Here is a 23,542-nt window from a genome sequence, read left to right as displayed (position 1 = left end):
CTGGTCGGTTAAGACCACTCTAGGCAGCTAACATAAAATAATAAATATATATAAAAACAGTCATGCTCCAAGAACCTTGTGGCTGTGAACCACATTACTTTATTGTGCCAGGTGGCTACATCTAGTCTTTCTCGCTGAAAAGATATCCTGATGGATCACTGAAGAGCTTTTTTTTCTCAACAGCCACCCTGCAGTAAGCACTTGACTTACAGAGATGACCAGGAGATGTTGATCTGTCCAACATCTGTATTAAAAGAAGTCAGTTTGGATTTGGAAATGGGCCAACCCAGTCTGAATCTGTTGCGACCTTCAAATAGCTGCAATATCTGCTCCAGCTATTCATTTGCAAATAAAAAGATTGTTACACAAACTATTTTCTGTGTTGTCTGACTGGAATAAAACTGATGATTGAAAACATGTTAAGAAAGCCTATTTGAAGGAATCTTCAAGTTTCCTGCTGCTATAGTTCCCAGATCATTCCTGAGACTTGAGGTCGAAACCTGAGACTACGAGGTGAGCCTTTCTGATGCCACAGGAAAGTGACAGATGAGAGTTTGGAAGGGGGCCAAAACCACTTCTGGATCATTGTGGAAAGCAGCTTGAAGGGAATCCTAGTAAAAGTACACAGAATCTGAGTAAAAATCCAACAAATCAAGCAATACGGCAGCCTTGGACCAAGGAGAGAAAAGAGTGCCACAAAATATGCTCACAGTGCATATAATATGTGGAGAGGTTCCCTACCACTATTAGGGCTTGTATTGTTGTGGCCCGGACCAATGCAACAAGAAGGCTTATGAGTTATGTATCTGTCATTCCACTTCCTGCCATGGGCCAAACTGCACAATGGGCCCAAGTGCATGTCCCCACTGACTCCCTCCCCAGGCCCCTTCCCTTGTTCCTGGCCTTCTGCATGGGCTCAACACACATATGAATATCTCTGCACTGACACAGTGAGCCCTAATGGTACTCACAACTGAGTACACACACACAAAGTGTCTCATCCTCTAGGATAGCCCACCCTGCTTTCCACAATGCAAGAAAAAAAGAGATCAGATATACAAAACAGTTAAAATACTCTTTAGTTTTCATGTATTTGGGTAATTGTAACTGCCCATTTGTCTACTATCTTTGAGACTCTGTGACTGTTCTAGATAATTATGAAAAGTAATTTGTCTTAATAAATGTCAATTTTCATGTACACACCCCAAGGCAATAAATAACATTCTAATAACCGCTGGACAGAGCCAGAGGTTGGGAGTTTAGTTCCCCACTTTGCCTCCTTGACAGGGGATGGTCCATGAAGGTCCTGACCAGCTCTGCAACATATGACTGTTCTAAAACATAGGACTGAAATCCAGCGGATGATGGCAAGAATCATGAAGTGCAAAGCTTCAAAATGTTGACACAAAACAGACTTCTCAGAAATTGAAATCAAAAGGGAACGTATTTTTATAACTTTATGAGAGGCAGGTTTAATGCTAGAATAACAGTATGTTGGCTGTATGCATTTAATTTTTTCAATGGGAGCTGTGCGTCATCATTATTTAAAAGGAGAGCAGAGTCGAAAAGATGAAAGGCAAGGCACATTTGGTGTGGAAGTAACTAGCCTTGCTGTTATTTGCAGCAATCCAAAATAGAGGATGGAAAAGTTGCTTTTTCAACTACAGCTCACAGAATCTCCTAGCCACCAGGTCCAGTGAGTTATAATTCAAAATTACCTTTTGCAAGCTAGGCCCTAAACTGAAATAGATGTACTTGTTGAGAGAAAACAGCTTTTTGCTAGCAATCAAAAACTGCAGGTTTTAAGTTCTGTCATGGGGCCAAATAATCTTAAAGAAAGAAATTTGGATGTCCTGTAACAGCTGAGTAAGAATTGTGCATTTATCATACAATAAAGCAAACATCTGGAAAAGTCAAGTTCCCCCCCCCCTCCGGTCTCTGTCACACATACTTATGAAGAAGTGAAAGGTAACCTCCCCCCATATCAGATAGTAATTACCTGTCTAAAAAGACCTTTGCAGACAAGTTTTCTTTTTAAAAAAAAAATTAGGAGAGGGGAAAGGATGAAATGCTGGTGGGAACTTGAGCAAAGGAAACCCAAACCTGCTGACTTCATAAGTAATCTTATGTTACTGTTTCATAACTTTTCACAAATGAGAAAACCACTCGAAGTTGAATTACTTACTAGTTTTGCCTCTGCCTGTCATTTGTCCTCCTTCCCCATCTGCATATATGGATGAAACAGTCACACTATAGGGTGTATCAGGCTGCAGCTTCTGGAGGACAAGACTGGTCTGTCTCCCTCCTACTGTTGACTAGAATATAATGAAACACAAATGAAGTGGAGAGAGCAGAGACCTAAATGAAAGAATTGCTTTTTTTAAAAAAGCATCCTGTACACATTACAGGCATTACAGTTTTTATTTTTCTATTCTGGACCAAATAGTACAGTCTGCTTAAGGTTGCAATCCTCCACACTTTCCTGGAAGTAAGGCCCACTGAGATTTCTGAGATTTCTGGCCTAAATTCAATTATTAATCTCAGCTAGAGTGGACCCACTGAATCAATGGATCTTATATAAGTGGATTTGCCATTCAGGAGCTAATGCAATAGGTTGACTTTGCTTGAACAAGCAATTGGATTAGGCCAATGGGACTTACGTCTGAGTAGACATACATATATAGTACTGCTCTATCAATCAATATAAGTCTTCTCACTTCCTTCTTCAGAGCTCCTTTTCAAAATGTTATACAGATCTTCCAGTCTACAGCCTGCAGCTATAGGGCATTGGGGCTAATTCTGCTTTCCAAAGAAAATTTTTACATGCATTGTGATCTCAAAATATAATGATGCCCACAGTGCCTTATGAACTACACGTTGTTCCCTTTGACTCCCTACATACACATGAAGGTCTTTGTTTGACTTTGACTTTGGCATTTGAACAAACAACACAGGGTAATTAAGGACAAGACCAAGCCACAGTTCCCACATGAAAAGCACTTCCATATAGGGAAAAGCATGTAAATTGTTTATAAAAGATCACTTATGACTGTGCATTCGTCTGTTTGGTGTATGAATGTACAATCCATACACACACTAAGAAGCTGTGGTAAATCTTACTGTCAGTCCAGACAGCAAAATAAGCTGGATGCAGTTGTGACTCATGGCAGTCTATGCAAAACTATGCAAGATTGGCATGAAATAGATTTACACTTTAGAAGGAGGCCCCCTCATAGCTTAGCATGTCTCTGATAATTTTTCCTTGTGTCCCTCCACATAAAAGTTGCATAGGCTTTGCACTTTTAACTGTAATTTGATAAACTGAAGGTTGACTATGGCATTGAAAAGACCTTGTTTCCCCAGAGATAACAATTATAATCTTTCAAAATTAGTTACCGATTGCTCAGGACCATCCCCACTGGCAGGCCGATAAGTGACTCTATATCTCTGCACTCGTCCTGTGGCAGGATCCCATTTCACTGTCAGGCTGTTAGATGTTGCGTTGTATACCTGAAGGTTCCTCGGACCACTCTTTGGCACTACGATCACATTATTGCAACAGTTGTGAAGCAAAGAATGACAACTAATATTTATCAATTAAATCATCCTATATTGTTACCTAAAAATAGCCCAAGCCTGTTACTCTTCACTAAAATTAATTTTAAATAATATGTTACTTTGAAGAACAATACATGCATGTATCTTGAGGCCTGCCCGGAACTCATGGACAACTACCCATGTCAAATTTGAGCAGGATGATCTCATAATAAAAATAATATATAAAACAAGAAACAAAAGAGTATTGCATAGGAATGTGGTAGAATATTAAGGATGACAATGGGGAGTAGAACCACACCAATTGACACAAACATGTTTGCTAAATGCACACATTTGCTATTTCTTTTAAAGGCAGATCCTAATAATCCAAGCAAGTTCCTCCCCCTGCGTGGAAATCATTATGCTCACAGTAAGGTTGGTAAGTTCCACTTCCACAAGTAACAGTTGCACCATATTAAATCTTGTTTTGAAGAGTCCTTTGCCCTTGAAGTATTTTTTTGGGGGGGGGGCTCCATGAAGAACCTCAGTCAGAAGGAGAGGGGCTGCAAATGTCCTACTGTATATGCATTGTTCCAAACAAAATTCTGTAGACCCTGATTAGTGTAATTACATTCTGCTACCCTGAGTTCAATTACTGCAAAGTCAGTATGGCTGACTTAAATAAGGAGCAGTAGCAAACAAGTTCAACTACACTACTACAACAATCAATGGCTGAAACCCTGTTGCACACTTACACAAAAGGCTTAAATTTTGGCAGCAAATCGATGTAAATTAAGAAATCTTCAGGACTTAGCATGCAACAGATAATGGCTATAAAGACTTCTTAACTTGTGCCAATTTACTGCCAAAAGTTATGCCTTTTGTGTAACTGTGCAACACAATTTTAATCAATACAGTGCATGTTGCTGATGCAGAAATCACAGTATTCACCCTGTCAAAGCACTCCAAGTAATCTTCTCCAACAAAAACGAAACAAAAAAAGGAAGGTGAGGTTTGCACAGATCTCTGCATCTCCGGTATGCAGAGAAGCAGCACAGGTTTTACAGATATTGCCACCTTTCTTGTGTTCTTTCAGTGCCCAGCAGGTGATGGTGCTACTATATAGTACTCCAAGACAACTTTAGGTATGGTGCTCTCCCTTAAGGGCATTACTTTAGATCTTTTGGCAGCAGAATTTTAGGGCTCAAGTTCAGATACTTGAGGCGACATTCATAGTGCTATGAATGATATCCTACATCTGCACTGAAGCTTTCTGAGTGCTATGCCTTCTGTTGAAGACTGGTGAAATTTAGAAAAACCTCAAGAGCAACGACCATGAGGCACTAGAGAAGGTAGCTGGAAGAGAAAATGATGATCTCTGCATATTTTGGTCTTGATTCTATTCCTTGTACTGTGGCCCGATACTAGCTCTTACCTGGTGTTGTTATTGGCACAATTGGCACTATATTAAAAAAACAAAAACAAAAAAAGATCAGATTTTACTTTCAAAGCATGTCCTCTACTTTTTAGAATTACAATCCATGCACTCACATATGTCTAAATTGCTTACATGTGCGTTCACTGCCAATCAATTCATCGCTCTCAGATTCATCAGGATAAATTGCGGTAACTGACATGTCATACAGTGTGTCTGGTATCAGATTTTCAAGAACGATTGTATTTTCATCACCGTTTAGAATAGTCTTTTGGAAATGAAGGGGGGGGGGAAGAGAAAGAATAAAAGAGATTAGAGAATTCATTAAGAAATTATCAACATTTTTAAAAGGCTAGAGCAGATTTTGCAAAACCATGCATAATCTGTTGTCAATATTATGCACGCAATGGTAATTTCCAAACTATATGAAAGGACACCATTGTATGCTGTGAGAAAGGGTTGTGAGGTGCTTATAAATTAAGTCATCATGTTGGATACACCTACCACTCTACACCTCTCGCAACACAAAAGCCAGCACCTCAGGTGGTACTCATCTCCAGCAATGTACGAGCAGAGTTATCACCCTGAAGGAGGCAATTAAGGCTTTTTGATTGAAGGCTGTCATCTGTCACACTCCTCAGGTATTCCTATTCAATTAGAGCTCAGCTACATTCCTCACAGTGGCTTCAGGAGGGGATCAACCCAGCAATGGTCATCCCCTCCTGAGGCCACTGAGAGGAATATAGCTAATGATAGAAGGGGCAGGCACTGATAAAATCACTCATTAAATATCTCACGTACCTTGAAAATTCTATTAGAATAGCTAAATTCTATTAGCTATAAGTCAGCTGCAATTTGACAGCACATAACAATGCCAATACACAAAGATGGATCAGTGCAAAGATTTATTTTTTGTATCTTCTCAGTATCTTCATTACAACTGTCTTTAACTCAAAACACATCAATGGTTGTTGTATGTTTTTCAGGCTGTTTGGCCATGTTCTGAAGGTTTTTCTTCCTAACATTTTGCCAGTCACTGTGGCTGGGAACTTCAGAGGACAGGAGGTAGAACTCTGTGTTCTGGTGTAAGATAGTTGAGTATTTGTAGCTGTGGGATCAAATTTTTGTCCTTTTCAGGAGATTGGATGATTACGGTAATCTACTTGATCACCATAATCACCCAATCTCCTGAAAAGGCCAAAAGGTGATCTCACAGCTACAAATACTCAACTATCCCACACATTATACCAGAACACAGACAGAGTTCTGACTCCTGTCCACTGAAGATGCTGGCCACAGAGACTGGCAAAACATTAGGAAGAAAAACCTTCAGAACATGGCCAAACAGCCCGAAAAACCTACAACAACCATCGGTTCCCGGTCATGAAAGCCTCCGAGAATACATCAAAACATACCACTAACACCATTGTTATCAGCAAAATAGGATTCCTTGACAGAGCTCAAACCATTGGTTACAGGCATGGGGGAAAACTCCTAAAGCATTATCATTGTCCAGAAAACATACTTCTATTTCTGAACTCCCGAAGATGGAATGTCAGCAGCCACACTAATTTGACAATTACAGATGCAAGGTGGACCTGGCCTTTCGTTCAACCAAGTAACTAAGAATACATGTAACTCTGACAGCAAGAAGGACATATATATCGCTTTTAATTAAGATAAAAATGTATTTATTAAGTGTCAGAGACCTGCAAGATCCCAATCCAACAATTCAGGCAGACAGAAGCTTTTAAGCTTGTTTATTTGGGAGAATCCAAAAATTCCTACCTCTTGCCTTTCAATTCCGCCATAAGGCCCCCACATTACTCTATAGAGAGCTACGTCCGGTGCTCCGTGTTCCCAGGTAGCTCTGAAAGAAGTCTTCGTTACCTGGTCAGTTCTCAAATTTTGTGGTGCTGGTACAGGTACTGTCAGGGAGGAAAAAGGAAAAGAGTAAGTGCTTCTCAGGACAAAACATCTGTGACTAAACATCATTAGAAATGCACATGTAAAACACAAGGAACACAGGCTAGGTAATTCATTGTCGTTTTAGGTAAAATCACATGGTAAATTAAGGGAATGGCTTATACACTTCTCATATTTGGTCTTCCTCTTTTCCTGCTGCTTTCCACCTTTCCCAGCATTATTGTCTTTTTCAGAGAACCTTGCCTTCTCAAAGTAGGACAGCCTCAGTTTCAACATTTTTGCCTCTAGAGATAGATGAGGCTTGATTTGATCTAGGATCCACTTGCTTGTCTTTCTGCACTCCAGGATATCCACAAAGCTTTCCTCCAGCATCACTTTTCAAATGAATCAATTTTTTTCCTCACAGTTTTCTCTATCACCCAGCTTTCACACTTTTACATGGTGATCAGAAATACAAGTGTGTGGAAGATCTTGGTCTTGATCTCCAGTGACGCATCATTAAACTCTATGATCTTCTCCAATTTCTTCAGTTCTAGCAATGGCCAAAAACAGAAGTGCAGAAACAGGAAACAGCTACAATGCTCATGGAATTTCAGAAGCAGGGAACTCCAGAAGAGAGACAGAATATCTACACCAGCTATGATGCATTTTCTGTAGCATATCGCTCAGAGATATGCTACAGCAATAAGAGATATGCTACATATCAAAATATCGTTCAGAGAAGACCAACCATGGCTATGGCCACATAGCACTAGACTGCCGCAACAGAATCAAATGAGTATCATAAGGACACAGCTTCAAGTCAGATTATGATTGGAAGATCTGCCCTTTCTATAAGCAGCTTCAACAGATTCTCTGTGTTATTACAAATAGGGAGTACTATGCTGAAGTGGATTTCCTGAAGCATTTACACCATCTCTTTGTGGTGATTGCCCCAGTTAAACAGAGTGTTTTGAGAAGCAGGTCATCAGTGACAAAACACATCTCCAGTACAATCTGACCCAATATGAATCTCTCAATCCAAAACTGCACGGCCAATTCACATTAGCACTATAGACTAGTTAGTGCCCAAACTGCAATAGCTATACATTTCCTAGCGGAAGCATCCGTTAAATGACTGTTCTTTGCTCCTCAAGTTGTAGCTGGGGTAGATCTTCACCTTTAAAAACAGAATGTGTCTCTGTGCTTTCTGAACTTTTGAATCCAGCATTCTTCATTCCACAAAGCTCTCTGGCCAAAAGAAATTATTATTTTACAGTAGACCCACCAACAACAACACAGTATTTCAAATGTGGTGGAAACAACAGTGTTCCGTTCAGCAGCCCCTGAAACTGTTCTTCTCTATGGGAGGACTGCATGCCTAAGTCTAAAGAAGTAGTTCTGGGTGGTCACTGAGAAATATTTGTCCTCTCCAGCAGCATCTTCTCAAGTCCCACAGGAAGCCATTTCAGTGGCTCAGTATAATGGAGAATAAGGTCAATATCAATATATATAATTTCAGCAGGAATGGGTAGGAATGTAGCAGGAACTATTGTGTGCCTATGTAAATTTAAGATCATACTTGCCGTAAATAAAGGGTACACAGAGATGCATATTCATCTGTGTGCACAAACAGCATAAAGAATTTATACAGCAAGAGGAAAGAGTGGAAGGGTGGAAGAGCTAGAGGAGAAGAGGAAAGTAAACAGTAATACATTCTATAATTTATCATCTCCTGCTGCGAACAAAATACAGTGGAATTGAAGCCGACAGGATGAAGGTTTGCAAAGAGGCAGTGAAAAAACAGAATGGCAGCTTCCTAGCCATGCATATTTTCCTCCTCTCATTTCTCTTGAGTCTTACATATGAGATCCAAGTGAATCTACCCTTTATGTGGACAATGGTATAAACTAATGAACCCAATGATTTTGCCCAGGTCTGGCAGTGGTACTTAGCTCTTTCCCATGAAATCCAGGGACATGATTCCTAGCAATATACCCAAAAGAAACTGTGCCACAGACCTGCTTGCCCACTGCACAGGACTTCATGTCATCCCTTTGTAGTGTAGTGTGTCTGAGAGGCCACAGGTACTTCAAAGCTATTTTTGGCAGTCTGCCTGATAGCTCTTGCCTGAATCTGTGACCTAACTGATGAATGCTTCCCTTTTTTCCTACAGGTATGGATTAGGGATACACTGGTTTGCTAACTTGATGGCCCTACATCTACAGTGAAATATCTTCAAAGTATCTCTTCATATAAACACACACACAAAGAGAGAGAGAGAGAGAGAGAGAGAGATACATAGATATTGTCATTGACCTTACTGCATGTTTACATCAGCATAACACTGCCAGCATAATTTTCTGCAGTGAATTGTCATAAATTAAGAAATTAGCACAAACATTTTCTGTTGTACGCCAAATCATACAGCCAATGTGCAACAGGAAATGTCTAATCTAACTTCTTAATTTGTGGCATTTCATTGCTGAAAATGGAGTTATGCTTTGAGGTGTACAGTATATAACAAGACTGCTGTCATTATGTTTGTGTTTGAGGTGTATATGATGCCCATGTTGTTATCATTTACAAACCTTCACATTTTGTAATAATACATTTTAATGGTAGGATGCAAATAACTCACACTCTATAAATAATCTGTATAAGAATCTAAGAAAACCCATTAAACAACGAAGTTGACTCACAAGTGGTGGCTTCTGCAGCTATTGGCAGTGACAATCCTTCATCGTACACTGAAGCAAGTTCGATGTTATAGAGAGTTTTTGAAAACAGATCAGGGAGAAGTGCACTTGTCTGAGATGCATCAACTTCCAGCTAGATGCAAACAAAGAAACCAGGTTTATTTTAAATCCACATTTTCCCTGGGGCACCAAGTGCCACATTTGTCTTTCCCACAGGATGGAAAGTTCATGACAATCTTTACAAAGCCTTAAAAAAAAAACTGGACAACTCTGTAAAAAAATCTGCTTACAAATTACAAATTAATATAATTTTCCATGATCCTAACTAAAGTTATAGACACAAAGCCTCACACTTTTTTCATACAATCAATTTAAATAATGTTTTTGATGTTTTTCCTTCTCTACACACCCAACATGTTTTAGCAATGCTGCTGTGATTCATTCCTCAAAACTTTTCAGATTGGTACCTTGCATCTCATTTATCCATATTCCCTGGAAACTTTTTTGTTATTTCTGAAAGGTTGCTTCTTTTGCTTCGGAGGTGTATATGGCAGTCATGATCACTTCTTAATGCCATGCAACTACAAAGCTGAGAATGCTTTCAGTACCAGCTTTTAAGCCACATAATCTGTATCATCACTCAGTATCACTTCAGCTGCAAGGACTCAATTTGTTTAATGGGATGATATATTTACAGATCTTTGACTCAGGGTCATGATTGTTCTTTAATAACGCTCCTGTAAATGGTCATATTCCAATATTCCACTTCAGTTATTCTGGCATATTTACTATTTTTTTAAAAAAAAGCACCATGTACCTCTTTTATATCAGGTTCTTCAGCTGCTTTGTATCGCAGTATATATTTTTTAACTTTTCCTGGAGCACGTTCCCAATTCACTCTCATGCTGCTGTGAGTAATATCTCTGATCCACAATCTTTTCGATCCACTCAAAGGTACTATCAAATAATTACAATAACAACAAGCAGATTAAATGCTATCTCTGAAAAGATACATCTTAATATCTCAACCTACTTTAATCTAATATATCCCAACCCATGTAGTATTCACATTTATATTATGGTTTAATACAAAGTACTATAGCGTGAGATATCTTCAGCCATGACAGTATGAAAAAAAAAAGTCTTCTAAAGAGTTGAGGCTGGAGACAAGTTTTCTACAGAGTTGCATGCATGTACTTTTTTTTCTCCCAGTGTCACATCGCAAACAGCTTTTGAAACAATGCAACAAACCGCAATACCTGGCCTAAATCCAACTGCTCATCCTGGCTACTGCTGAGGGATAAATTAATTGTTGAATGTGAAATCAACACTTGGGTGAATCCCACAAATTGAGGATCAACTATTGTTGAAACAAGCAACTGGATTTAGGACCCTTTTTCCACAATCAAAAAAGTGGCAAGGGTTAAGGTTATGAACAGTTGTCCCTCTTTGAAACCAGCAATTGCCTGAGGGGAATACTGTTTCTAGTAAGCCTTATGCCTATGCTTTCCATGATACATAAGTGTAAAAGAGGTTGTCCCTTGAACAACTTCATGATATGCGCTAAGCATAATATGGACATCATCACCATGTTTTCTGTTTTAGTAATTTTTTCAACTGAAAGCCATCCAAGCTCTTACAATGTGACTAAACAACTAAATAATGGCTTAGCTATGGAAACAATTAGGTTATGCATGAATTATCTGCAATATTATGGAAACAAGAATAAAAAATGTAAAACAAGAATGACATTATTCCTACATGTGACTTCCTGAGTGGTGAGTGGATCACTAATGAGATCATCAAAATTTGCATGAATTGTCAAAGTGTATTCAGTGTTGGGAATCAAGTCAACCAGCTGCACATCATTTACTGATGATCCAACACGCATCTGTAAAAAGAGAGAGGAAGTTTAAAGACGTAGAAAGGAAAACAAAATGCTCAATTACATTTTTAAAGTAATTTGCATGTTTTAGAATGCATTTACAACTTTCTGACTGATGTCATTGTGTATATTGTTCTCTGCTCAACATGTTGCATGCATATGTACCAGGAAATTGTCTTAGCGCTTATGTACATGGAAGAAAATCTGTTTCTCTTCCCCCTCCCCATTTCTTTTAATTCAGTTTTTACCTCTTTTTCTGTTGCTGGAACTGTGGCATTGACAGGCTCATATAACAGCAAATAGCCACTTGCTCCACTGACAGGTTGCCATCGCACACGCATCGTGGTTGACGTGATGTCATAAGCATTCAGGTTTCTAACTGAAGGGATTGCCACTGTAAAATCATATATATTACTCACTTCAATGACTGAAGTTTAGAAAAGCATTGCACTCTGCACCTCCAAAATCCTAGTCACACTTTCAGCTGTTTGTAGCAGGATGAGCATAGTTCGTGAATTTGGAAAGGCTTTTCATTAAATTGTGTTCCTTGTTGTCACAAGCCAGCCCTGTACAACTAGTGGCCAATCCACAGCACACTAGCTATGCATGTTGGTCCACTGGGTCTTAATACAAGCTCTGTTTCTACTTTCTCCCTGTTTTTGTAAGAACAGGAAGATGATAGACAACTCACAGGTGGTCTGTATTGAATCTGCTGAGTTATAGGTGACTTGCAGCAGACAGAGTTGTCCTGCTTGGAGAGGACTATACACAGTTGTCAAGACTAATTGCTATCATCTCAGTTCAGTGTACACTGGTACAATCCAAGATTAATAAGCATGCAATACAGACTACTGTTAGGACTAAATCACCACACTTAGATGACCTGAAAAATTCACAAGTTATGTTTCCCTCTCATACTTCTAACTTATCTTGTTTTCTACTCTGGGTGGTTTCCTGTCATTTGTATGATTAAGTATCATAATTAGAATGGAATTCTCACTTACAAGTTGTTTCAGTGCCTTTTAGAGGTTCACTGTTGGTACCTTCTACCACAGAAAATACATTCACAACATACTCTGTTTCAGGCTTGAGGCCAGTCAGAACAGTAGAAGTCTCTGATCGGCTTACGAAGAGCTGCATAAAAGTAAAAGAATGGTAGGTTTAATTACATATACTGGTTAGCTGGTTGGTTTTTTTTATTGATACTGTATACCCTTAACCAATAAAAGGAGTAATAAAAATAATAACATGAAAATATGCAATGGATTTTACATTTTCTACAGCTTTCAATTGAGATCTGCCAGATCAGGGATACAACTAGATAAATGAGACTTCGATAATTCAAAACTCTTGGACCTATCCTACCGAGCTTTTGCTGATCACAAATGTCCCACAGTGTGGTAGTATAAGATCATACCAGTCACATACACTCAGTCTGTTTCCACCAGCAGTGATTTCCATGAAGAAACTCTATTTCCACTTCCACTTCAATGTCTGCACAAGCAGTGCATTAGTACATGAATATGACTTGCCACTAGAGGAAGCGGAACAGGATGCTAACCTTTAAATATTATTCTCTTGATGTCTGACTCAAAGTTTGTATTTGGATTTGGTAGTCCTGAATCTTTAATATATATTGGCAAGGATTCAAATAAACAGCTTCCACGGGATCATTTGAGTTTCAAAAATAATTCATGATGCATGATTAGAGGCATTATCAATATTTCTGTTATCTTTTCTGGCAATATTATCATAGGACCGAATAATGTCATCCATAACATTAGACAGGAGAAGCTAGTCTACCAGACAAGTGAGACCTTAACCTTAACCCTAGCCCAACCCTTAGCTTATTCCTGATTTATAAGCATAAGGTAAGATTCAGAGAAGACTCTCTCTCTCTCTCTCTCTCTCTCTCTCTCTCTCTCTCTCTCTCTCTCTCTCTCTGTGTGTGTGTGTGTGTGTGTGTGTGTGTGTGTGTGTGTGTGTGTGTGTGTGTGTGTGTGTGTGTGAGAGAGAGAGAGAGAGAGAGAGAGAGAGAGAGAGAGAGAGAGAGAGAGATTGTTGGTTGCTCAATATGTATCACTTCTGTCTTCTGTTTAGGTCTAGTAAATGTTTTTCAGCATTACTTTGCTGAAGTAATAGTTTCATAGTTTCAACATACCGAGCTACAAAGTGTAACTCCAAACCACCTCTCACTCTATTTGTTTGAGTTTTTGTATGGGACATGAAACAATGTAGTTTCAGTCTGCATCCCTGTGAACACATTATCCTAGCCTATCCTTTTTCCATTTTCTAGCGGTGTGGTTTAGCTGTAGGATAATGTCGCCAGAAACAGTCATAGAGGCCACATTATTTTTCTCCGAGTAGAGAAACAAATATGATAGTATAGTAGCCTATTGTATATAACTGGTTGTTGTTCAGTTCACTGGTGAATTTCATCTTGCCAAGAAATGTATATCTAAGAATAATCTCCTGACAAATCCCATTTAGCCACGAACGTTTGGACTTTCGGTACTTGTTTTGAAGAAGTGGGATTTACCCACAAAAAGCCTGAACAGTGTATGATATTTTAGTCTTAATGTTAAGGAACAGTTTTGCAGTGTCATTGGAGGAGGAGTTTTTTTACATGACACTTTGACTGACATCCTGTTATGCAGTTCTGCAATCATAAATGGTTGATGACAGAACCAGCCACAGACATTAATCTTCAATTTAAAGCTTCCTATCTCCCTGGAGAAGTCTTTGGGTGCCTCAGAATGATAGGGAGGAGTCTTTAATATCCAAGAATCACCACCACCAATCTTGCTGCCAGGATCAGGACCAGCAGGAGTGAATTTTTTTTTTTAATATTAAAGACTCTTCATCTCAAAGCTCCCAAAGGCTTTCCTAGGTTGAAAAGTTTCCTTATGGAGTATAGAAACCTGGTGGGGGTGGGGGTGGGGAGAGGAATAGGAAACTTTAATTAAAGATGAATGTCTGCAGCTGATGACATCATCACCACTTATGACTGCACAGCTCCACCAAGAGGATTTCAGCCTTTGTGAGAGAGTCACCACTCAGCTCCAGTTATATTAATCACCTTGGCTACAGAAAGTGTCACTGTCTGTCCTGTATTCAATTCCTTCAATTCCATCTGACACTGTTCCTTACAATCTTCTGACCCTAGCCTGTGTCACCTGAAGCAGCACTTCATACACAGAGAAAAACACACACACACACACACACACACAGACAAAAATCAAAAGTAAAACAGGGCTTCCAACTCTGACCTCCTGTGGTGTGCCTCCAGCAGCAGGATAATATTCAATCCTGTACCTATCCACACTCTCAGCAGGTGGAGTCCAAGACACTCTGAAGGAACGAGGTGTCACCTCTGAAGTAACTAGGTTGGTGGGTGGCAGTGACAAATCACCTGTCACGGGAACGTGCAAAAGGAAGGCTATGTTAGTAAGTTTTGATAAGGAAATATGTGAAAGTCAGAAATGTAAAATAGCAATATATGTCAACTAGGTTTTTTTTAAAAAATGCTGTAGTAAGACCTTATTTCATATAATGCATTTATTAATTTGTCTCAGGTACTTACTAAATCTAGTTACACGCTAGGCTAAAAGATACATAGATCCACATTTCAATTAAAATCTTTGCATTAAAACCACAACATCAGTGTCTTGGATCACATAGGAGGGATGCATATTGTGACTTGCTCACACGACAGTATCCCCCACCCCACTTCCAAAAAGGAGAGCAGTGTGTGGCAAAAGAGTCCAGATTGGTATACCTGACATGGCCCAATATATCCAATATCATCTGACAGGTGCAGATAGCAACTGGGCTGCTGTAGCAGCTATCGGATAATGTAAATAATATGAGAAGCCTCCCCCCCCAGTGTGCATTACTATCCAAAATATATTGTTTCTCCTGATATAGGTGGGTGTGGGTGTACACATGCATGTGCGCACGCACACTCAAGTACTGAAAGGAAAAACTCATTTTGTAAGAAGGCCGAACTTCTAGACTATGGATAGCAAAGAAAGGGAACAACCCAGATGTCCTGCACAGCTGCTTTCCCTTTTAGCAACTGTATTGGACAAATATCCAAATGAGTACCCTGTTTCCCCAAAAATAAGGCAGGGTCTTATATTAATTTTTGCTCCAAAAATGCATTAGGGCTTATTTTCATGGGATGTTTTATTTTTTTCATGTACAACAATCTGCATTTATTCAAATACAGCCATGTTATCTTCTTCTGGTTGCTGCACAAGGGTGGAAGGCGGGGTTTCACTTAACTAGGGCTTATTTTTGGGGTAGGGCTTATATTACGAGCATCCTGAAAAATCCTACTAGGGCTTATTTTCAGGTTAGGTCTTATTTTCAGGGGGAAAGGGTACTTTAATAAAGATGATGAAAAGGCATATAAAAGGTAAAAACCAAACCTAACCAGAAGGAACAGGATGAGAAGTAAATAAATCAGAAAGAGAAAACATACCTGGACCTTTTACACTATTGCACAAATTAACAGTGAGGTCATCAACAATATTAACAAGAAGTGTGAAATCTCCAACATTGTAAGCGTGGGTTTCATCCGGGTCTGATGCAATCTGCTTCAGTTCGTTTTCATCAGCATTCTTGATACCTTAAAAGGATCATGGAGAGAAACATTTTTTTATATACCCCAGGAATATTTTCCAGACTATTTAAGTATTTGTGCATGAAGTGATTTGATCTTTCAGCACACATTCATCTTTACTACTTCTCCCACATGATACTTACCCACAGCATACAGCTCCACCCCCAGATCCCTCAGTTTCTGTGATGGAGCGACAATATCATCCTGCGATTTGCCATCAGTAATAAGGACACCAATTTTGCGAGCTCCAGGCCTCATACCAACTTCTGGTTTAAAGTTGTTTCTTAAGATGAAATTCAAAGCCATGCCTATAACCATACAAAACCACAGGGATGCAAAGAGATAGGATGATTATTTCTTAACCATTGTTTTCCAGTCTTATAGTGCTATAGTCATGTTCTTGGAGGGTGCATTAGCTTTTGTCTTGCTGAGGTACTGGTATTTAGATTACTAACCATGTGAGAAACATTGCCAGAATCACATCAACATGACACTAGCATATCTTAAACTTCTAAATAAATTCTTTCCGTATAGTTTGACTTCCTAGACATTTAGACCATTACAAGCTTTAAGTTCTGATTAGGAAGAAAGCATTTCCATTTCCCTCATCATCACTGTATCTTATTCTTCGCATGTATGAACACATCATTTGCTTGAGAGAAATTTGGAGCCATATGTTACTGTATTGACTGTCCATGATCCCATAAGTTTCCATTTTTTTCTATTGCAGGCGTTTGCTACGAAATGAATAAAGAACCAGATTCTTCCTATGAGACACGACTCAGATCTAGAAATAACTTCTTGTTTTCTGTCTATCTAAACACAAAGCTTTCTCTCTGATACTCTCAAGCACTTCTGCATTCATCCCATTTTTATATTGTTGTTTATAAGCATAAACTGATAACATTCCCCGTCTTTTACGGTAGCTCTCCTGCTTATCCTTCCGTGAAGGCACTTCTGTACATGATCCTTTTTCACAATAAGGTCTACAATGTTTTCCAAATTATTTAGTATGTGCTATCTAAATTCCCAGTTCAGAAAATATGCAAAATGCTTTACTTAACATATAAGGGATAGGAGAATATCCTTCCAGATTACATAATATAGTATGGTATATTATGATAGATATATAATACATGATGTAGTACACATGTAATAATAAAATGCAATGTATTAACGCAACGTATAAACCCAGTGTAGTTATTCAGTTATTAGTAAGCAAATACCTACCTGTTAAGGTGTTGCCTCCTTTGTATGGCAAGTTGGCCACAGCTTCCATTAAACTTTGTTTGGTTCTGTGTGCATTGAGGTGCCATTCTGTTCTAGGATCACCACTATATTGTGCAAGAGCTGAGAATGGGGAAATATATCACTTAGTTACAAGTTGTCTTGAAACACGCAAACCCCCCAAAATAGCCAATCACTTTAAGACTCACCAATCTGCACTTTGTCAGGACCAATATCAAATACTTCAACAATACGAGCAATGAAGCTTCGGATGGTTTTAAAATTTGGTCGGCCAATACTCCATGAGCCATCCACAAGTAACACAATATCTGCTTCAGCTCTAGTTTTACATTCCAGGCCTGTCACAGCAATCAGAACAAGAATATGTTAGTTGGACCAAACTTATAGCCGTTTTCGCCTGATCCTTTACTATACTATTTGTTATGCTGGCTTCAATTAACTATCTGATCAAAGTTCTTCCACAGGCATTAAAAGTTCAAAATCATTATCCTACCAGTGGGAAATGACTTCCAAAGTGTTTATACATATTATTTTAGACAACATGGTTGTGGAATATGTGTAAAGTATATGGACTATCTCTGCTCCACAGACTGATAAAATTCATCAGAATATTCCTATTCAAAGGCTTTATCTTTATTTGTGAACATGTTAGTGAACTTAAATTAGGTAGCTAGTGATTACTATGTTACTGTGTATCTTCAACAATTAAAAAACAAGGTACTTAAACATTTTTAAAATCAGGTGATGATTATTCAGCTAGTATCTTTAGAAATTAATATATATACTTAATATACAGAAATAAATAACATTAAATTCATATTAAAATACAGTTAATTAAGGGAGATGGTGCAGAAGTTGCACATTTAAAAATATAAAAGAAAGCACAACATAGATAGGTTATAGAGACACACATAAACACACAAAAGAATAGGAAGTGACAAAAACAAACATTTATACAAAGTTGTTAATGCTTCAGAGGAAAAACAAAAAATGGTGGAGACCATTGTTGATGGCATAAAAATAAGGATCACATCACTTTCTACATGGTGGAAATCACAGTGCATTTATACAAAGCAGAAAAGACACAAGGGTTAAAATGATCCTTTCAACAACCATTTGAATGGGGCAAAATGTATTCTTCCTCCTTTTTTTCCTCTGAAGATCATGTTAGCAGCTGCAAAACCTTCTGGCTTCATGCTATCACAGCTTCTTGTCTTTACATGGAAGAAATCCCATTGAGTCAACTCAGGCAAAATCATCAGAGTTGAAATAAAGAGTGAGTTCATCTATGTTCCACATAATGGATCCATGATTCATGAACAGAACTACTCCAGGTACCTGAGAATTTAAAGGCATGATCCTCTTCTGCATAGAAAATACAATACTGGTCTTTAATAAGCACAATTATAAATCAGGAAATAGGATATTTAAGTTCATGCACTGGCCAGAATCAAAGACCTACAAGTGTGAAAGGAAGAGATCTACCCTTGTGCACCTATGTGAGAAGAAGTTCACCAATTCCTCTTTGGCACCCACATGCCATCTCTCGTGCCACATGACATCTCAACTTGAAGAGTTTTAAAGGATTGTCTTCTGGGGGAGGGGGAGTCTGGAGCAGGACTGGAGGGCAGAACATCTATGGGGTGCATGCAGAAAAACCTTGTGTGGGCATTTGGGCTCCTCACTTGAAACTGACCATTTTGTGAGCTTCTACTAAGTGGAAAGTCCTGCCAGCCTAGTAATGCAGGACCATGCTGCTTCAGCAAAAGATGTGCTCCTGCAATAATAGGCTTGTGGGACTTTCTGAAAAAAAAATTAAAGGCAAAAGGCACACTAGTACATGATAGCATGCTTCGTTGTATTGATTTTAATGCATTGATTATTATGATTTTAATGATTTTGTTGTTGAACTGCTTGAAACTTTTTTTTGCTGTTCAGCTGTTTAAAACTAGAAGGAAGGAAGCTGCACCTAGAGGCCAGCATGCTCTTGTGAAGCTCTCCCTGTGCAATGGGAATGACATCAGCGTCAGACTGCCATTGATTAAAGAATCATCTTTTAATTTCTGGATGTGCATGACTTCATCTCACTGCATGCAAACTGTATGGACCCAGAAATCAAAAAAGGAACTCTAATTATCAGCAGGCTGCTGTTTCTGCTGTCACTCCTGTTGTACAGGTGGCACTACACAATGCTATAGGGCGTATAAATAAGACCTAGCCAAAATTAAAGACTTTATGGATTGGATGTCCCAGTAAAGCCACCACAGTTCAAATGTTTTTGAGCTGCTCCTGTTTACTGTAGGAGCAACTGAACACTGAGCACTAGGACACTCATCTGCTAACATGCCCTGTGAATGCTCATGAGTTAATATATATGAGTTAATATATGTTTATTCAAAAGTAAGTCACACTGGCCAAAATCCTGTTGCTTAGTATACTAAATGGGAGCAGAGGGAAAGGGCCCATGAGAATCATTAAAGAACTATGAATAGGCCTTGAAAAGCAGGCCTTCTGTTGTACAGCGATTCCTGCAAGTGGATAACGATATTGTTTAATTCAGTTGGAACAGTTCATTTTATCAATTTTGCACAACAAGTTCTTACATATGAATTTAATTGGGGTTTTTTTCTCATTAGACCATATTTACCTGTAGATAAAATTGGCACTACAGTAGCATCTGAAAGGGTGGTCATTTCTTCTCCAATTAATGGTGTACTTTCGCCTCCTTCAAACATTCCAAAAACATTGACTTTATAGGAAGTGCCTGCCCTGCATGATTAAAATATATAAATCAAACTGGGCTATGTCACCTACACAGACTCATTCACTTCTCTTTTATCCTTTTACCCTGTATATCCTGCCCTGGACCCCAGGGCAGGGCATACAGCCCTCCCTAATTCACCCATTTTATCTTCAAACAACTTTTATGTAGTAGGTAGCAGATAATGACTGGCCCAAGATCACCCCAAGAACAACTATATAGGTAAGTGAGGATTTGAGCTTGGGCTTCTCTCTGTCTGTCTAACCTGGACACTATACTGACTTGCCCTTATAAGGAAGGTTAAGACAAAAAATTGTTTGCAGTTATATTTCATTTACTGAATGTCCCTAATATGAGTAATAATATTACTGAAGCAAGTTTATGCTCATTATACCTGAAAAATATTATATTCAACTCATCTGGCAACATTTGTTCATGATCCAGCAGAAAGGTAAGGACTCCTAAAACCCATTTTATATTATTAAATTTTCATTTCTAACCTACCTTTCACCCCACCAATATCATTGGCTTATTTAATTTATTTCAGATATTTCTATCCCATCTTTGGCATCTAAAGTGGCTAAACTAATAGAAACAGAACTACATGATGAGCATGCTATTTCTCTATGGGAAGTGATTCTGAGCTAACAAGTTTTTATGGTTGCCTAAATATTGACTAAATAAATAAATAAATATTGAAAGGGAAGGAAATTATAATCAGCAATACCTGAGCTCTTCCAATACAATCGTGTTGTCATAAGGCCCCACAACTAATTCTCCGAGGCGTCTGTTTTCTCCAACTGGATGGAAAGTTACTTTGTAACCTTTTACTTCCCCAGGGGCTGGCTCCCAGGTTACTCGAAAGCTTGACATGGTAGAATCAGAAGTCTGCAGATTTCTGGGAGGTTTAAATGGGGAGGCTGAAATAGTCAAGCAATACCGTGAAATTAAACTTCTGCTGTACTCAGATGATAGCCCCATGTTTCAGGACTGGCTTTTTTTTTAGAAAAAAAGACTTCTACATTTTTCCTCTACAGAGCAAAAAGCAGTTTCTACTTCCAGTCTTTTAAAATGACATTAATAGAAAGGCTAAAACCTCCCCTTTTGCTGGCCCTGCAGTTTCTGTAGAAATCGGTGGCCACTGATTTTGAATTTTGCATGTGTAAAAACTATAGGAAACACAGAGAGAGAGACTTCCTATCTTCTAATTGCTGCTTGATCACTGGAGACACGCCCTTCTTATCAAGAAGCAATCAAAAGGGGAGGCTCCCTCACTCCTACCCCATCAGTTTCTTCCTTACATGCCACAAAACCTGTGGGCTCTCACTCTGGAAACAACCCAAAAGGCATCACCCACTGATCATAGTTGTGGCAAGTCACAAAAGAGCACATCACCAGCCATTAGAGTAGGAGTCAGAAACCTTTGGCTCTTTAGCTATACTGGATTACAACTCCACCAAACACATATCATTATCCTTTCTGAGTGCTGAAGTTTGGATTTTGTAGGAGAAAACATCTAAAGAGTGAAAGGCTCCTTCCCTTGCTCTAAAACATCATGACACAAACTATTTAGGACACCATAAGGCTAGTCTTCAAGAATTCTATACAACTATTAGCCAACAGTTCAGCCAATGCAGATTAAACAGGGCTGAGATCATACGCTACCGGTTTGGCAAGTAATATTTTCCCTCTTGAGCCAACTTTGTTTCTGGTTTGAATGGCATCCCGTGTTCAGTTTGTTGTTTTAGCTTAAAAAGACAGCGATCTAATCTCAAAGAACAAAAGCCAAAGATTTTGGTTGGGAATGAAACAGATGCATTCTTCCCTTTCAAACTCCCCAAACAAAAAGTACATTGCCAAGGCTATATTTAGAAGAAGTGAATGTGCATCCAATTCATAGCTGGCAGATAATGAAACTTAATTATATGATCCTGTTAAACCACACTGTCCTTGCAACAGAATGACTGTATCAGCAACAGATCTTATGTGGCCATTCATAACTGGAGCTTCTGAAGAAAGAGCATCAACCTAGCTCGCTACTGATGGCTTCTAATTAGTTTCAAACATATTATAATTCCCCTATAAGAGTAAGATGAAATATTCACATTGCTCTTGATTTCGTGGATACGAGCAGCACAGTACAATATTTTATACGGCCAAATCAATGACTTGGGCCGCAGCCCTTAAAGTATGAAGTCAACTAAAATGCTTTTTTGTTGTTTTTGGAGGACTTCCTTTTTTTCCCCACCCAGGGCAAAAATGAAAGTTTTAACACAACTATTGCTTCAATGTCTAATATCAGGAGAGTGAGAGGTTCAAGACTGTGTGGAATCTGAGTTCTCTATCAGAGTGAAACAGTTTCCCCGTTAAGCCTAGACATATGTTGGTGGGAATCTGCTCAACTCTATTCTTTTTTTTATTAATAATTTGCAGATGATCTTTGGCTGGAACTGAAAGCATTTCTGAGATGAAGTTCTCTGGAGCGCTGTCACAAATTAAGCCATGAATAAAATCCAAGAAAAAACAGCAGCATATCCAAGCCCCTAATTTCTAACTGCTACAAAACGAGCTGTTTGCCATCATGTTGGTCCTATAAAACAGTGCTTTTTCTGGGGAATAACTCCCAGAATCCCACAGGACCAGATACTGGGAGCTACATTCCAACAATATAACTTTTTCAAGTTCTGTTTCAGTTAATTCCAAATTAAACATGATGAAAGCACAAATTTTAACAAAGAAACACAAAGCTGCATATGAGTTTGAGCTAGAAGATTCCTACATAAATTCAATTTATATTATCTGTGCCCACTTCACTAATCTTCTGTTCCTTTATTATAATTAATGAAGGATTAACATGGGGCTTCTGTGGTTTGCACGTGACAAATGGCTTATACTACATGGCTTATACTACAATCCTAATCTTGCCATGAGCAAGACTGAAAATGCCACTTCAGGTTGCAAGTAGGGGGCAAACTTAAGAGAAGGTGAAATAATGAAAGATACACCTTCTAATGCTAAATTCAATGGACCATGAACCAGGCAAAATGTGAACTGAAACCAGAGATATTCTCAGGGAACAATGCAAAAAGATTGTTCCTGTTGAGAGAAAGTACGGGGGAGGGAGACTTGTTAGACAGTTTATGAAATTCATATAATTTTTAGTAACAGACAAGAGACAAAATTAAAGGGTGGCAGAATGGAAGTTTTGGAAAAGAATGGAAGAATGGAGGCGGAGCTTCGTTGCGGTGCCGCCAGCAGCTCCAGGGAACAGCTCCCAGGAAAAGCTGGAACCGTCCGGTCTGGGATCCCTCTAGAAATGGAGGATTGAAGGGGAAACCAGGAGAGGTCTCTCTAAAGCAGTTGGTGAGCAACAGAAGTAAGAAAATTGGGCGGCAACCTGATATTTCTTCCCTTTGAAAATTCACCTGAGCACAGATCGGATGCA

At 38.8% G+C, this 23,542-nt stretch overlaps 1 protein-coding gene across 8 annotated transcripts in view; it reads right to left on the bottom strand.

The window, feature by feature from the left end:
* COL12A1 (collagen type XII alpha 1 chain) overlaps positions 1–23,542 on the bottom strand; it is a 136,183-nt gene that overhangs the window by 57,886 nt on the left and 54,755 nt on the right. For 6 of the 8 annotated variants that reach the window (XM_072999628.2, XM_072999609.2, XM_072999621.2 and 3 more), the window contains exons 16-32: positions 20,825–21,017; positions 19,984–20,105; positions 17,525–17,674; positions 17,319–17,438; positions 16,232–16,396; positions 15,948–16,094; positions 14,731–14,873; positions 12,466–12,595; positions 11,710–11,855; positions 11,338–11,467; positions 10,394–10,533; positions 9,580–9,709; positions 6,761–6,900; positions 5,108–5,240; positions 4,973–4,999; positions 3,397–3,539; positions 2,186–2,315 (exon numbers count right to left, since the gene is read on the bottom strand). In XM_072999628.2, the coding sequence (XP_072855729.2) occupies positions 2,186–2,315; positions 3,397–3,539; positions 4,973–4,999; positions 5,108–5,240; positions 6,761–6,900; positions 9,580–9,709; positions 10,394–10,533; positions 11,338–11,467; positions 11,710–11,855; positions 12,466–12,595; positions 14,731–14,873; positions 15,948–16,094; positions 16,232–16,396; positions 17,319–17,438; positions 17,525–17,674; positions 19,984–20,105; positions 20,825–21,017 (2,289 nt within the window). The remainder of the gene's footprint in view (positions 1–2,185; positions 2,316–3,396; positions 3,540–4,972; positions 5,000–5,107; positions 5,241–6,760; positions 6,901–9,579; positions 9,710–10,393; positions 10,534–11,337; positions 11,468–11,709; positions 11,856–12,465; positions 12,596–14,730; positions 14,874–15,947; positions 16,095–16,231; positions 16,397–17,318; positions 17,439–17,524; positions 17,675–19,983; positions 20,106–20,824; positions 21,018–23,542) is intronic. The other 2 variants (XM_072999637.2, XM_078385765.1) reach the window with 1 other exon arrangement.

This window comes from Pogona vitticeps, chromosome 1, assembly GCF_051106095.1.
Source record: "Pogona vitticeps strain Pit_001003342236 chromosome 1, PviZW2.1, whole genome shotgun sequence".
NCBI lineage: Eukaryota > Metazoa > Chordata > Lepidosauria > Squamata > Agamidae > Pogona > Pogona vitticeps.
The sequence above is the reverse complement of the archived record's forward strand: the minus strand, read 5'-3'. Positions and strand labels throughout refer to the sequence as shown.